The following is a 15,610-nucleotide window of genomic DNA, read 5'->3' as shown; positions in this document are numbered from 1 at the left end:
TAGTAGGAAATTGCCATTGAAACTTATTCAGTGTGTTTCTTGATGGTTTACTGTGTCCTGGGGGGGCCAGAAAACATTTTTAAGGGCTGTCCTTCAAATTTTACAATAAAATTGATGAGTAAGTGCTTTACTATAAACTAATAGAAGCTTAGTTTGTTTTACTTTTTAAGAAAAACTTGTTACAGTTCTTAGGAACAAAAGATAGTTGAATTTGGTTTATACTGATGAGGTGTATGCCTACAGTTAATAGTATGATAAAATTTAGTTACTGTTTTAACAGCCTTTTGTTACATTATCATGCATGTGTAATAATGCAGCCACAGGAAAGACAGTTTCCTGTTGTACTTTTTTCCAACCCATTCTAGGCTTAGAAGACTCTTAGTATAGATGCACTTCTTTTTATATTTTCTACTGTTCAGGAATTGATAAACCATTTAGATTAGTCTTTAGTTGAAGACTCCAGGCAGGATATCTTTCTTCATTTTGCTGGCCTGCCTTGAGAGTAGTCTGTTCTGATACATCCTTTAAGCTGTAGAAGGAAGTTCTTTAAAAAGGAAAATCTTAAAAAATAAACCTTAACTTGGGCCCTTCTCTGCAAGGAGAAAGTGTGACTGTGTGTTGGTGGTGTGTGTATGAGAAACACACGCGTCTTTGTCCTCCCGCCTCAGAACCAGCGGCTGTAGCTCTGAACACTGGCTTTCTGTGCCTTTTGTTGTTGTTCAGTTGTCAAGTCGTGTCCAACTCTTTGCAACCCCGTGAACCTCAGCACACCAGGCTTCCTTATCCTTCACTATCTCCTGGAGTTTGCTCAGACTCATGTACATTGACTCGGTGATGCTATCCAACCATCTCATCCTCTGTCATCCCCTTCTCCTTTTGCCTTCAATCTTTTCCAGCATCAAGGTCTTTTCCAGAGAGTTGGCTCTTCACATCAGGTAGCCAAAATATCGAAGCTTCAGCTTCACCATCAGTCCTTTCAATGAATATTCAGGGTTGATTTCCATTAGGATTGACTGGTTGGATCTCCTTGCAGTCCAAGGGACTCTCAAGAGTCTCCTCCAGCAACCAGAATTCAAAAGCATCAAGTTTTCAATGCTCAGCCTCCTTTATGGTCAACGCACATCCGTACATCTTGGTTAGATGAGCTTGAAGTCAAGGACCTCTGGAGAGGCAGGAGTGAAAACCCACCAGATGCTCTCTCTGGGGCCCTTCTCGCACTCCTGTAGTCCCAAATCCCAGTTAATTTTAGGGGGCTCATTTCCATCACAATTACTTAAAAACCTTCTCCTGCCCTTGCTAATAACACAGGAAACTGAAAACTTGTAATTTTGTCTCCCCCTCCTGATAGGTGCTGGATAGTTTACTAGTCCAGTATGGAGTGGTGGAGAGCTGTGAGCAAGGTACATGTCTTCTCAATTGCTTTCAAATTTGTAAAAGGAAGAAAGTAGGAAGAAAACTAACTTCTTTTTCCTCTTCTTTTTTTCTTCCTGTAGTGAACACTGACTCGGAAACTGCCGTCGTCAATGTAACCTATTCCAACAAGGAGCAAGCCAGACAGTAAGCAGTTTGAAGCTTCTAATCTCTATGTAATAACAAGGTTAAATATAGTACTTTTATTTTGGGCTAGTGGGTAGCAGACAACTTTATTTTGTGAAGTTTGACTTTGCAAATCTAAGTTTGAATGTCTGATAAGAATCTACATCGGTTAAAGTTTTACTACATTTTCAATATAATGTTAATGCCAATAATAGTTATAATATGATGCTGAATTATATCCTGTTTGCAAAATGTTCTGCACCTGGGTATCATTGCCAAATTACGTTAAAGACCTTTCTTCCCCTTATTATTGGTATGATACATACATTGTTGCTGTTTTACCCAAAGCTGTTGAGTTGATCATGTGTTAAATGTTACATTTACCTGTTCACTTCTTTTTCTGATAATTACCAAATGTCATTTAGAAGTGTGTAGGCATGGGACTAATGTAATTTGGTGGAAAAAAAATATTCCAATGCAACAGACAGGCAAAATTTCACAGATCAAAAAATTTCCCCTAGGAAAAGATAATTCTGTAGGCTTGGGAATAATCTAACAAACTGACCACTGTAGAGAAGAAATGAGGTTCCCGCAGATACTGCTTTTGACTGTCTGCTCAGAACAGAAACGTGGACGGTTGGCACACAGGGTGCCCAGTTGCGCTCACGTTCAGGCGGAGCCACTGTCCTCTCTGTGGGGGAGCAAGGGCCATGCCGACGGACCCTGAGCCCCAGAGGGGAAGGGCACAACCAGCAGCACGGGTGGGAATACAGCTGGGCCACCAAAGGCAGTGCTCGCCCGTGGAGGGACTATGAGAAGGAAGATGGGGCTGGGGAAAGAGATGGAAATGTGCATAACACAAGGGGAACTTTTGTTTTTAAAAGTCAGTCATATTTACATAGCTCAGAATTTTTAAAGTCTGGATGTGTGTACTGCAAATCTTCCTTCCAGTGTTGTTCCCCAGCTGCTTTACTTTGCTTCCTTGGAGATAACCATGTAGAAGACTAGTACATCTGTGTATTCTTCCTCCTTTTTTACACAGATGATACCATAGCATTTGAAGGTTTTGTACGTATATAACATGTCTCTTATAGTTGCATAGAATTTGGTTGTATAGATGTGGAATGTCTTAGTATCAAATTAGATTTTTAGGTCTCTTGCAGTTGTGAACAAAGATGTAGTGAATCCCTTTTGCAGTCATTTTGCAAGTTTGTAAGTACAGTCATAGGTTAAATTCTTAGAAGTAAATTTGCTAAGTCAAGAAGGGTGTGCCTTTTTTGTTGAATGTTGATGAGTTATCCTTTCTAGATCTTGAATGAGTTTAAATTTTCCCCCAGCACTATGAGAGTGTCCATTTCTCCTTAATTTTCCCTAACACAGGGCTTTATCAAACCTGGCCTGTCAAGTGAGTAAAAAGTAGTATCTAATCATGTTAATTTCACATTTTTCTCAGAAGCCAGACTCGAGATTCACTTTTAATGCTTTAATTTGAGACTCTTAATGTATATTTAAAAATTTTTTTAAATTGAAGTATAGTTGATTAGTAGTGTTGTGCTAACTCTGCTTTATAGCATAGTGACTCAGTTTTATACATATATACATTCTTTATTCAATATTCTTTTCCATTATGATTTATCTAAGGAGACTGAATATAGTTCACTGTGCCAAACAGGAGAACCTTGTTTACCCATTCTAAATGCAACAGTTTGTTTTGCATCTACCAACCCGAAATTCCTGGTCCATCCCTCCCACTACCCTTAGCAACCACAAGTCTGATCTCCATGTCTGTAGAGACTCTTAATAGGTTTTAAAATATTCAAATTTTCCTTCTCTTTGAATCTTTCATTTATTTAACATAAATGTTAACAGTTTATATGCTTAGTCGCTTATATGCTTAGTCACGTCCAACTCTTTGCGACCCCATGGATCGTAGCACACCAGGCTCCTCTGTCCATGGGATTTTTCAGGCAAGAATATTGGAATGGGTAGCTATTTCCTCCTCCAGGGGATCTTCCCAACTCAGGGATTCAACCTGTGTCTCTGGAGTCTCCTGCATTGGCAAGCAGATTCTTTACCACTGAGACACCTGGGAAGCCTCAACAGTTTATATGAAGACATAGAATTGTAGTCTGAGTTGTAAAATAAACTGATGTCTCACAAAGTTTATTCGTTAATCATGATATGACAGGAACAACAGGAAAATTTCACACTTTATACCTGAAGTAGAGTAAGGGTAAAAGTGTGCAGTGAGAAACACAGGTGCTCTGTTCATCTATATGATTCAGTTTTTACAAAGAGGTCTGCTAAAGACTTGACAGAGCCAGCTCTCTGGTAGAAGGAAAATGAGGGAGGACGTGATAAACCCAAGGATATTTGAGGATTGTCAGAGGCCAGTCCCAATTGCCTCACTTGATGATTTATTACGTGAGGCTAGCTTGGTAAAGAGGGAAATGCTTAGTGTAACTAGTTATTTAGCCATATGGGAGAATGCAGGATACCTACATAGCTTTCCATAGCTTTGAAGAGATTTAAAGTGAGCTTGAATGGGGACAGGTTGACATTTAGCACCCCTACCCCCCTTAAAAAATCCCGAAGCATGAGGAGTACAGGCACAGGGTAGACGGCTCGTCAGGGCAGAAGACTTGCCTAGCAAATGTGGAGACACTGTAATTCTAAAAGTACTTTGTAATGATTGTTAGAGATCGTCAGGATCCTGTGGATCACATGGAGGGAAGAAAAGACTGTTAGGAGTTTGTGGTTTAGGTAACTATAGCATCTAAACAAATCAGTGGGGCATTTCAAGGAGGGAAAGTCATCATGTCCTTTATCTGGTAGTCAGTTCATTAACATTTATTGAGTGTCAACTACTGACCAAAGGTTGCTGATGAATAAAGGCAAAGTTTCTGTCCTCAAGGGTGTGCCCTCTGGTGCTGGAAGAATATTTGGAGAGGGATTACTTGATTTAATTCTTGTCCAAGTTGAATTTTCCTTTTAAGAATCCTGGGTTTTCTCCACCTCAAAAATTTCAAAGATCAAAAAGAATTAGACAAAAAGTGAGTATTCACAGGAAGTTAACAGAATGGACAAATCAGTTTTGTGGACAGTGTTATGAAAGCTATCAGTTTTCTAATAAGTTTTTTTTTTAAAGATAGGAAGTGCACTTTCATTTTTAAAGCAGAATTAATTGTATTTGAGAGGCATTTGATAAAGTGGAGAAAGCATAGACTCTGAAGTCAGGCAGCTCTGACTGTAACCTTAACCTCTCTGAGCTTCATTTTTCTCAGCTACAAAATGAGGGCTGACAAGAAACGAATATATCTGTGCATATATGCCCATATTTATAGACAGTGGTCTTATCAAATGGCCTGGCACCCAGTAAATAATAATTCTGGCTCAACCCTTTGGTTCTGGGCACCGACAGAGCAGCCAGACGTGGCTTGCACGGGGGAAGGCGGGTCCATTCAGGACTTGTCTGCTGAACACAGCGAGCCTGTTCTGAGCTCCACCAAGACTGTCTGCTGCCTCAGCTAAGCTGACATGATTTCTTCCTGCCTTTCCCATGGCAGCCATCCAAAGCTTACTTCTCTAGGTGATAAGGGCTGAGTTGACATTCCCAGTTGACTTCTTTTCTTTTTCCTTAGCGTGTGTTAACACAGGCCTCTCTGTAACTGGGCTGCGCTTGTGGAGGTGTGAGTACAGTGTGGAGACTAAGAGGGTTCATTTCCAGAGTCTGGTTCCAGGGAATGGGCTCCCTGTGACACTTTTCTAGCTGTGACTCTGCTCAAGTTAATGTTCCTTAATATAATCCTATCTGTCAGATGCGAAGGTAGAAAGTCAATAGCTATTAAACATTTACCCAGCATTTTTCACTGCTTTTGAGAATGCCCTGTTATTGTACAGGATACTTCATTTCAGATAATAACTGGAGTTATTATAACCCTCAGGAGTTAGAGACCTAGTTCAAAAGCCTCTTTTTACTTAAAGCTCTATGAATGACACCTTTCTTTCTTTCTTTCTTTCTTTGATAATGAATGACACTTTTAAGAGGATTCCTCAGTAAGGCTATGTCTCTAAGACAGAATTTAACATGGAAATTCCTGCCACCTTGTGGATAAGAAAAAAATCAAAAGTTAACAGTGCTAATAGTACTAGGAAATAACATATATTTGTTTTAACCACAAGCCTCAAATTACTAATTTCTTAGAATAGTAAACGAGTAAAAATAATGAAAACGTATTTAAATCAGGAATATGTATTTAGTGTTTCTTGTTCTTGGAAGCAAGACAGCCTTGGATCTCATGGATAACCTATTCCTTCCATCTTCTGGGGGTGCTCAGATAACAAAGACACTAATTCATTGAAAGATTTGTCATGGGTGACAAAGAAGTAACCTTTCAGAATTTCTACATATTTAGTTCTTTTTTTTATTTTAGAGTTCCTATTTCTTTTCTTTTCTTTTCTTTTCTTTTGTATTTAGGGCTGTTTGTTATCTAGTTCAGTTCAATCCAGTCGCTTAGCTGTGTCAAACTCTTTGCGACCCAGCGGACTGCAGCATGCCAGGCCTCCCTGTCCATCGCCAACTCCCAGACTTTACTCAAACTCATGTCCATTGAGTCAGTGATGCTATCCAACCATCTCATCCTCTGTCGTCCCCTTCTTCTCCTGCCATCAATCTTTCCCAGCATCAGGGTCTTTTCAAATAAGCCATTTCTTTGCATCAGGTGGCCAAAGTATTGGAGTTTCAGCTTCAGCATCAGTCCTTCCAATGAATATTCAGGACTGATCTCCTTTAGGATGGACTGGTTGGATCTCCTTGCAGTCCAAGGGTCTCTCAAGACTCTTCTCCAACACCACAGTTCAAAAGCATCAATTCTTCTGCACTCAGCTTTCTTTATAGTCCAACTCTCACATCCATACATGACTATTGGGAAAACCATAGCCTTGACTAAATGGACCTTTGTTGACAAAAGTAATGTCTCTTCTTTTTAATAAGCTGTCTAGGTTGGTAATAACTTCTTCCAAGGAGTAAATGTCTTTTAACTTCATGGCTGTAGTCACCATCTCAGTGATTTTGGAACCCAAAAAGTAAAGTCTGTCACTCTTTCCCCATCTATTTGCCATGAAGTGATGGGACCAGATGCCATGATCTTAGTTTTCTGAATGTTGAGTTTTAAGCCAACTTTTTCACTCTCCTCTTTCACTTTCATCAAGAGGCTCTTTAGTTCTTTACTTTCTGCCATAAGGGTGGTGTCATCTGCATATCTGAGGTTATTGATATTTCTCCTGGCAATCTTGATTCCAGCTTGTGCTTCCTCTAGCCCAGCGTTTCTCATGATGTACTCTGCATATAAGTTAAATAAGCAGGGTGACAATATATGGTCTTGACGTACTCCTTTCCCTCTTTGGAACCAGTCTGTTGTTCCATGTCCAGTTCTAACTTGCTTCCTGACCTGCATACAAATTTCTCAGGAGGCAGGTCAGGTGGTATTTCCATCTTTTTAGGAATTTTCCAGAGTTTGTTGTGGCCCACACAGTCAAAGGCTTTGGCATAGTCAATAATGCAAAAGTAGATGTTTTTCTGGAACTCTCTTGCTTTTTCGATGATCCTAAGGTTTTTCTAAAGATAAATTTGGCATTTTATTTTTAAAAATTGAACTATAGTTGTTAACAATGCTGTGTTAATTTCATCTGTACAGCAAAGTGATTCAGTTATGCATACATATGTATGTGTGTATTATATGTAATGCACTGAGTTATCTGCAGTGGCTCAGTGATAAAGAATCTGCCTACTATGCAGGAGCTGCAGGGGATGCGGGTTTGATCCCTGGGCCTGGAAGATCCCCTGGAGAAGGGAATGGCAACCCACTCCAGTATTCTTGCCTGGGAAATCATATGGACAGAGGAACCTGGTGGGCTACAGTCCTTGGGGTTGCAAAGAGTTGGACATGACTGAAGTGACTTAGCACGCATATATATGTGTGTGTGTATACATACATACATACACACACACACACATATTCTTTTTTGTATTTTCCATTATGGTTTATCCCAGGACATTGAATATAGTTCCCTGTGTTATACGGTAAGACCTTTGTTGTCCATGGATTCTTTTTATGGTGTGTTTTCTTGCTGGGGAATAGAAATATAGTTTATATATTGCAGCTATTATTGCAGATCTTTTCATATCAGCCTGAAGATTTGTATAAGGTACACACAGAGGTGTTAGAAATAATTTGGCCGATGGCTAAGGGGAGGATGTTGACTCTTTTTTTTTTTTTTTTTTTTTTTAGGATGTTGACTCTTAAACTTTGAAAATTATGTAAACGGAAAATTTATTCTAGAAAAAGGAATAATAGATCAAGTAGTAAGACAAAAAAATTTCTTGCCTTTTTTGCCATGCAGACATAACCACTGTGAAATTTGACATCAAGTTTGATAGACGTTGTCTCATGCATTACAACTTACTATTTATTATTTACAATTGATTTTTGTTGGAGTATAGTTTATTTATGATGTTGTGTTAGTTGCTGGCTATACAGCAAAGTTAATCAGTTATGAGTGAGTGAGTGAGAGTCTCTCAGTTATGTCTGACTCTGCATCTGCATGGACTCTCCAGTCCATGGACTTCTCCAGGCCAAAATACTGGATGGGTAGCTGTTCCCTTCTCCAGGGAATCTTCCCAAGCCAGGGATCCAGCCGGGGTCTCCTGCATCGCAGGCAGGTTGTTTACCAGCTGAGTGAGCAGCTGGTAGCTACTGGCTCAGAGAAGGCAGTGGCACCCCACTCCAGTCCTCTTGCCTGGAAAATCCCACGGACGGAGGAGCCTGGTGGGTTGCAGTCCATGGGGTCGCGAGGAGTCAGACACGACTGAGTGACTTCACTTTCACTTTTCACTTTCATGCATTGGAGAAGGAAAAGGCAACCCACTCCAGTGTTCTTGCCTGGAGAATCCCAGGGACGGCAGAGCCTGGTGGGCTGCCGTCTATGGGGTCACACAGAGTTGGACACGACTGAAGCGACTTAGCAGCGGCAGCAGCTACTAGCTGCCTGGTAGCTACAAGCCAGGTAGCCACCAGGGAATCAGTTATGCATATACATATATCCAGTCTTTAGATTTTCCCCATATAGGTCATCATTACAACATTTAAAATGCCAAAGATCATTCTGTAGAATTGTGCAGGTTGTCTTTCCATTAGCTGTATTTATACTATTAGTAATCTCTCTCTGGTATGTCATCCCTACCACAGTCTATGTAGCTAGTCCTCTGGTGGGCATCTAGGTTGTTTGCAGTTTTTTGCCATTAGAACTAGTTTGGTAATGAAGTCTTTCATTGTTTCCTTAAGATGCCTCCCTGCAGTGGTATTATCAGGCTTTTGGTAATTATTGAATTTTATGTTTCAACTTCTTACCCTTGGTACAAGGATAAAATGGGATGATGGCTAAGCCTCATTTTGTTAGGACCTACATGATACCCAGCAGTGGGATCTAGGAATAAGGAAAAGATTTTAGACGTGGAATTTATAGAGTTGAAAGACCATAAATCTGGTCGTTTATAGCTTTTCTGGTGAGGTTGCTAATGCCAAATCACAAAACGACCTTTCCGAGGCTCCTTGGCTACTTACTATTCAAGTTGGCTTAGAATTCTGGTCTCTCTTTCACTACTCAGCTCTGTATGTGTGTACCATTGGATACATTCAACTTCTCTGAGACTCAGTTCTTCTTACTCTTTAATCCTCGAGATAAACTACTTATTCTTTCTTGCAAGGCCCTTTCACTGCTACCCTGTGGTCTACGCCAATAAACTTAGCAATGCGATTAAGTGCTGCTAGCCAGTAAAACTGCTCATGGGTGTGAATTTCCTGGTGGTCCAATGGTTGGGACTCTGCACTTCCAATGCAAGAGGCACAGCTTCGAACCCAGTGCAGCAAAACAAAAAATACTACTCACTGTCTTCTGATTGACTCAAATTCACAGCAGAGCAATCAAGTGATGATGGGAAACAGCATTCTGAGTAATACACATGTGGGATAAACATCCTTGAGTTCTGCTGAACTGAATGCATATGTTTTGAATAATTAGATGACAGCTTTTGATCATGCATCTTGCATGTACAGTAAGGTTGGTGAAGATACTAGAATGTTTTTCCCTGAAATCAGCAGCCCACTAGATAACGTGGCGTAGAGAGGTTAATAGAGAGGCTGTAAACTCATAAGTACACAGTCTTCAGTCATGAGATAGTCATGCTGGCAGCTTACTCACTCCCGCACCGTCAGCTGTGTCCAGGAGTGGAGTGCCCTGCGGTGAGGGCTCAGGAGTGCGGCGTACACAGGGCACGCGCTCTGCTCTCTGACGGGAACAACCTGAGTTTGGAGTCTTTGGGTCATGGAGCACTGTGCCACCTGGGCTCCCGATGAAGAGCGTCTTTTCTTTTCCCCTCAAAGAAATCTTTAAGCAGTACAGTGAAGTTGGTAAGTTATAGTTTATTCCAAGTTGAGAGTTGTTTCTCCAGACACACTTGACTGTATTTGGCTACACAGAAGCATCTGGTGACCTATATGTTTATCTCTATTTATTTCCATGGAGAAGGACGTCTGTCTGTCTGTATATGTCTCTTAATCAGGAAAGAAGCTAATTAACTTTTTAGTAACATGGGCTATAGCCTGCCAAGCTCCTGTGTCCATGGTATTTCCCAGGCAAGAATACTGGAGTGGCTTGCCATTTCCTTCTCCAGGGGATCTTCCTGACCCAGGGATGGGACCCACATCTCCTGCATTGCAGGCTGATTCTTTACTTTCTGAGCCACCAGGGAAGGGCTCCCCCGCCCCCAACTTCTTTTTTTAAAGTAACGTTACTGACTTAATTGCACAGTCACTTACTGTCTTCTGAAGTGCTCAGTTTTAGAGTGGGGAAGGATTAACATACGTGAACTGTCGCCTTTTACGTCCCAGGTGGAGTTGAGCCCTTCATTCCATTGGGCTCCTCCTCATGTAACCTTCAGGGATAGGTTCCTCTTGGGCTTTGAAAAGCTTTATCTAATTTGTTGAAACATCTGTAATTCCGAACTTCCTGTAGTAAATGTACATCATCGATGTTAATAAAATTTCTAGCTGTTGTCTTCCTTTAGAAATAGCCAAAATACTTTAGGGCCCTTAATCCATGTATTCATTAGGAAAAAGGAGAGGGAAGAAGGCAGGAAAAATGTGTTAACTGAAGGTTCTTATATAGGGGTATTGGTAAAACAAGTTTTTCTGTGTGTCTGCTATCACCTATAAAGCTTATGAAAAGAATGCCGTCTTTAGCTACTTTTTTAAAAAAAAATTGAAGTATAGTTGATTTACAATGTCTTGTTAATTGGTCTACAGCAAAGCGATTCAGTTACATACACACACACATACATGGGAAAAGAATGTCGTCTGATACAGAACTCACATGGAAATATCCCAAGATATATTGTATTTGGAAAAACAACAAATCACAAGACTATATCATGATCTCAGTTACTACTTTTTTAAGGAGGTACTGAACACTTACATACCTTTGTGAGCATATGGAAAGAACTGGTCCGTTTGCAGAAGTTGTCACAGTTAACAGTTACTCTGGGAAGGGTCTTGGAGGTCATGGTGACAGAAATTTCTTGATACTTTGTTAGTCTGTATGACTGGGATCTTTTAAAGAGTTAATTCGTATGCATGGAACTGTAGGACAGTGATGGAACATCCATGGCCACTGACATGCGAAAAGGGCAGAATTCTGAGTCCTGAGGACATTGTCTGGTTTTCTGCATCTGCCATGCAGTTTCATGGTTTTGTTACCCTTTTTGGTGCTGGGCCTATCTCTTAAAGTTGAAAAGGAAAGTTCTCCAGATAAAGAAAGCAGTATGTGAACCACAAATGATCAGTCTGAGCAACTAGACAGAGAGCATTTTATGCCTGTTCTTCTCTCCTTGCCTGGGTCGAACTCAGGGCCCACTGGAATACCATCTGAGCAAAGATTCTGAGTAACCCTGGAGAAAGTGTGAGGCCTTTTTTTTTTTTTTTTTTTAATTTTGTTGTGCACTGGGAGTATGTATTATTATGGTGATGTCTATATGGCAGTATCTTCTGTCAACTTTTATTGAGTTCTTCACATTTAAAATATGTAGGTAAGCTAGAACACACCAATTTATCTTATAAACTTAGGAATCTTACACATTTATCTTATAAATGATAAGTTAAAGATGCCAGACATGGGTATCTACATAGACGTGTAAACAGGCAGAATCTGTCTATGGCATGAGGAGCCGAGGGGAGGGGCAGTCACTGGAAGGAGGTCCTGGTGGGGCTTCTGGGACACTGGGTGTCCTAGCTCTGAATTTGGAGATGCATGCTCACTGTGTGAAAATTCATTGAGATGTTTGCTTAAGATTGGGTACTTTTACATAGTTCAGTTCACTTGCTCAGTTGTGTCCAACTCTTTGTGACCCCATGGACTACAGCACGCCAGGCTTCCCTGTCCATCACCAACACCTGGAGCCTGCTCAAACTCATGTCCATTGAGTCAGTGATGCCATCCGACCATCTCATCCTCTTTCATCCCCTTCTTCTCCTGCCCTCAATCTTTCCCAGCATCAGGGTCTTTTCCAGTGAGTCAGTTCTTTGCATCAGGTAGCCAAAGTATTGGAGTTTCAGCTTTAGCATCAGTCCTTCCAATGAATATTCAGCATTGATTTCCTTTAGGATTGATTGGTTTGATCTCTGTGCTGTCCAAAGAACTCTCAAGAGTCTTCTCCAACACCACAATTCAAAAGCATCAATTCTTTGGCACTCAGCCTTCTTTATAGTCTAACTCTCACATCCATACATGACTACTGGAAAAACCATAGTTTTGACTGGATGCACCTTTAGTGGCAAAGTAATGTCTCTGCTTTTTAATATGCTATCTAGGTTGGTCATAGCTTTTCTTCCAGGGAGCAACAAGTGTCTTTTAATTTTTGTACTTTTCCATAACAAGGCTCTAAAATGAAAAAAAAAAAAAAAAACCAGAAAAAGTAAAGCTCCTCTTGAAATAGATGAATGGGTGCATGGATGGATGGATAGATAGGGAGAAGACAGCTTTTGTTGTTTTCTTTTCACCACCACCCCTGTCGCCCTGCCTCAAATCAGATCATAAATTCCACAAGGTCATGGATTGCTTTTTTCCCTTAAGAACAGGCTCGTAATAGGTATTGAGTGATTTTATAGTGGTAAGTAACATGACTATTAAATTCTACTTCCTCTAGTGAGTGGCTCAGAGATTTTTGTCCTTTGATTCTGAAAGTGTTTTAAATATTTGTTTTTAAGACGTTAAAGCAAGAGAGGTGTGTATTGTAACATCTTTTCTATTCTGATTTGGAAAGACTAGCCAGGAGAAGGAGAGCCCCCTCCTCTTGTTCTGTGTGGGTCCTCATAAACTGTTATTGACTTCATGGTGAATAGCTTAGTCAAGAGTGTTGTTTTTTGTTTGTTTGGGTTTTTTTCTGGCCATACTGTGTATCTTCTGGGATCTTACTTCCCTGCCCACGGATTGAACCCAGACTTTAGCAGTGAGAGCACCAAGTCCTAACCACTGGACTGCCAGGGAATTCCCTAGTTAGAGTTTGACAAAATGGTTTTTGTTTTGTTTTGTTTTACTTTACTGGTAAATGGCTAATATGTTCCCTTGGAAACCTGTCTGTTTTCCCCATGTGTCCTTCAGAGGGAATGTGGGCGGGGAGTGTTAGGTGTGTTCTGGATTTGCTGTTTGCTCAGTGGCTTTATTCAGGAGCTTTAGAGCCAGGAATCCTGAGTGGAAGAGGTGGTATTGCTGTTACCCAGCCTGGTTCCTCTTCCCACCCCTGCTCCCTGTTCACTTGCAGAGCTTTAGACAAGCTGAACGGGTTCCAGCTGGAGAACTTCACGCTGAGAGTGGCCTACATCCCTGATGAGACAGCCCAGCAGAGCCCCTCGCAGCAGCCTCGTGGCCGACGTGGCTTTGGGCAGCGGGGCTCCTCGAGGCAGGGGTCTCCAGGGTCAGTGTCCAAGCCAAAGCCGTGCGACTTGCCTCTGCGCCTGCTGGTTCCCACCCAGTTCGTTGGAGCCATTATAGGAAAAGAAGGCGCCACCATTCGGAATATCACCAAACAGACCCAGTCTAAGTGAGTATTTCTTGGGGCGCGGTGGGTGTTTGAATCTTCATAAGAGAGTCTGTTGTTTGCTACTTCATGTCCTCCTGAACATGGTTATGATCCCTTCTTGTATGCTACTTGGGAATCTGGGAAAACCTTGTGATGTGATATCTTTAGTGTTCATTTTCTAAAAACCTGGGGCTAAACCTTAATCTCAAAGAGAACTTTAGATTTTCACACATGAATGGAAAATAAATGTTACTCCTGATGGGGGAGGCCCTGACCAACAAAAGGGCAACTTCTAGGTGTTTCTCTGCTCCCCCATCTCCTCTTCGACCTCCACTGATACTGCCTTCTGTGCTTTTAGAAGTAATTTTCTGGGTCCAACACAGAAGAGTTTTTTAGTCTTGCTTTACTTCAATGAAGAATAATTCAGTTTATGATCTGTAGTTATCCTGTGTTTAAGCCATGTAGTTAGAATGGTTCTTTCTTTAGGATGTTGTTTGATAGTTTTAATTTGCAGATTTTGGGAATTAGAAGATTCTCCATCAAATACTCAGGCTTTTTAGGAGTAGAAAGCAGGAGCTGTTTGTTTTTATTTACCACTGTAGTCCCAACACTGGATCTGTTGATGGCTCTCATTTTTGTCAAATGAGTGAAATAACTGCATATGAATTATGTTTAATTCTGTTAAAGTACATCTAAGGCACTGTCTCAGTTTTGGAGCTCCAATGATTGTATATTTGTGGTTTTGCTTTAGTAACCATCCTGTTATGCTGTTTGTGAAGAATATAACCCAAAAAAACTTGATGGTGAACTCTGTCCTTGCCCTTAGTTCTGTAAATTGCTATCAGGCACATCCCTGGGACAGTTGCCACCATATTTCCTGAAGAACTGTGGATGTAAGGGAGAAGAGGCAGTGTGTACACACCGCTCAAGTCATTCTACACAAAAGGGTAGGGAGACGGCCTTGGGTCAGCTACAGAGATGATTGTGGATCATTTTGCTTTTTAAATTTAGTGAGAAAAATTATTTTGTGTGGTCCAAGGAGTTAAGCAGAGCCTTTTTCGGAAAGTACAACTATGGTGCTGTGTTTGTTCCAGCAGGCTTAAGAGGTTATCCACGTTCATCACAGGCCCCATGCCAGCCTTCAGGTGGCTGGCCCATTTCTGATGTAGAAGCAAAACGAACTGTGTCTAGTGGTGGTCACCACCCACTCCCCCTGAAGAGTGGCGCCTGGCCCTGCCTTCCCACACTTGGGAGTGGGAGAGATGCTGAGTGCTGGTTACCTTTGTGCAAAGTCGGTGGCCTTGACTTCGTAATGTTAGAGGGTAGGGAAGACAACCATGGCCCAATCAGTTTTCATCTCAGATTTGCCTCATTTTAATACAAGAGCTTCTCTTTAATTCTCTATTTCAAGAGCGTCTCTCTTGCATTGATTCCCTGTTACCTGCAGAAACTAATTATTCAGTCGTTTCCCTTCCTCATCACATGGCAGATGAAAGTTGCTCCTTTTAAATTAAAGCTGCTCATTTCCCTGTCAGAGGAAAGAGATTCTGTGATTTAATGAAACTGTTTGTTTTATTTAAGCAGGAAGATGGAGGATGGAGAGGGAAGGGAAGCGATAGTTGTATTCCATGATTCACTTGCAGCTCTGCCAACAGATTTAATTAACTCTTGCCATTGAAACTCGTCATTATCAGATCTTCTGCTTCTGTAATAGCCTCACAGGGCTGCCCTAATCTGTAAAGCAACATTCCTTACTCTCAGAGGATCAGAGTTTGGTAATCCTTAGCACAGTGAGCAGGTGGAAATAAACCAGGAGGGAGATGAGCACATCACCGACTAGAAGAGATGCAATACTTACAGTGACTGGAAACTAAAACCAGTGACTGGAGAGATGGTTCCTGAGATCAGATCTGTTACAAGATACTCTTTTTATTGGTCATTTCT

The 15,610-nt window shown here is 41.1% G+C and overlaps 1 protein-coding gene across 3 annotated transcripts in view; it reads left to right on the top strand.

The window, feature by feature from the left end:
* The window catches only part of IGF2BP3 (insulin like growth factor 2 mRNA binding protein 3), a 143,400-nt gene that overhangs the window by 103,849 nt on the left and 23,941 nt on the right, over nt 1-15,610 (top strand). For all 3 annotated transcript variants that reach the window (XM_061165075.1, XM_061165074.1, XM_061165076.1), the window contains 3 exons: nt 1,349-1,400; nt 1,494-1,557; nt 13,409-13,687. In XM_061165075.1, coding sequence (XP_061021058.1) covers nt 1,349-1,400; nt 1,494-1,557; nt 13,409-13,687 — 395 coding nt within the window. The remainder of the gene's footprint in view (nt 1-1,348; nt 1,401-1,493; nt 1,558-13,408; nt 13,688-15,610) is intronic.

This window comes from Dama dama, chromosome 18 (assembly GCF_033118175.1).
Source record: "Dama dama isolate Ldn47 chromosome 18, ASM3311817v1, whole genome shotgun sequence".
Classification (NCBI taxonomy): domain Eukaryota; kingdom Metazoa; phylum Chordata; class Mammalia; order Artiodactyla; family Cervidae; genus Dama; species Dama dama.
Note: the sequence above shows the minus strand (reverse complement) of the source record. Positions and strands in the feature narration are given on the sequence as shown.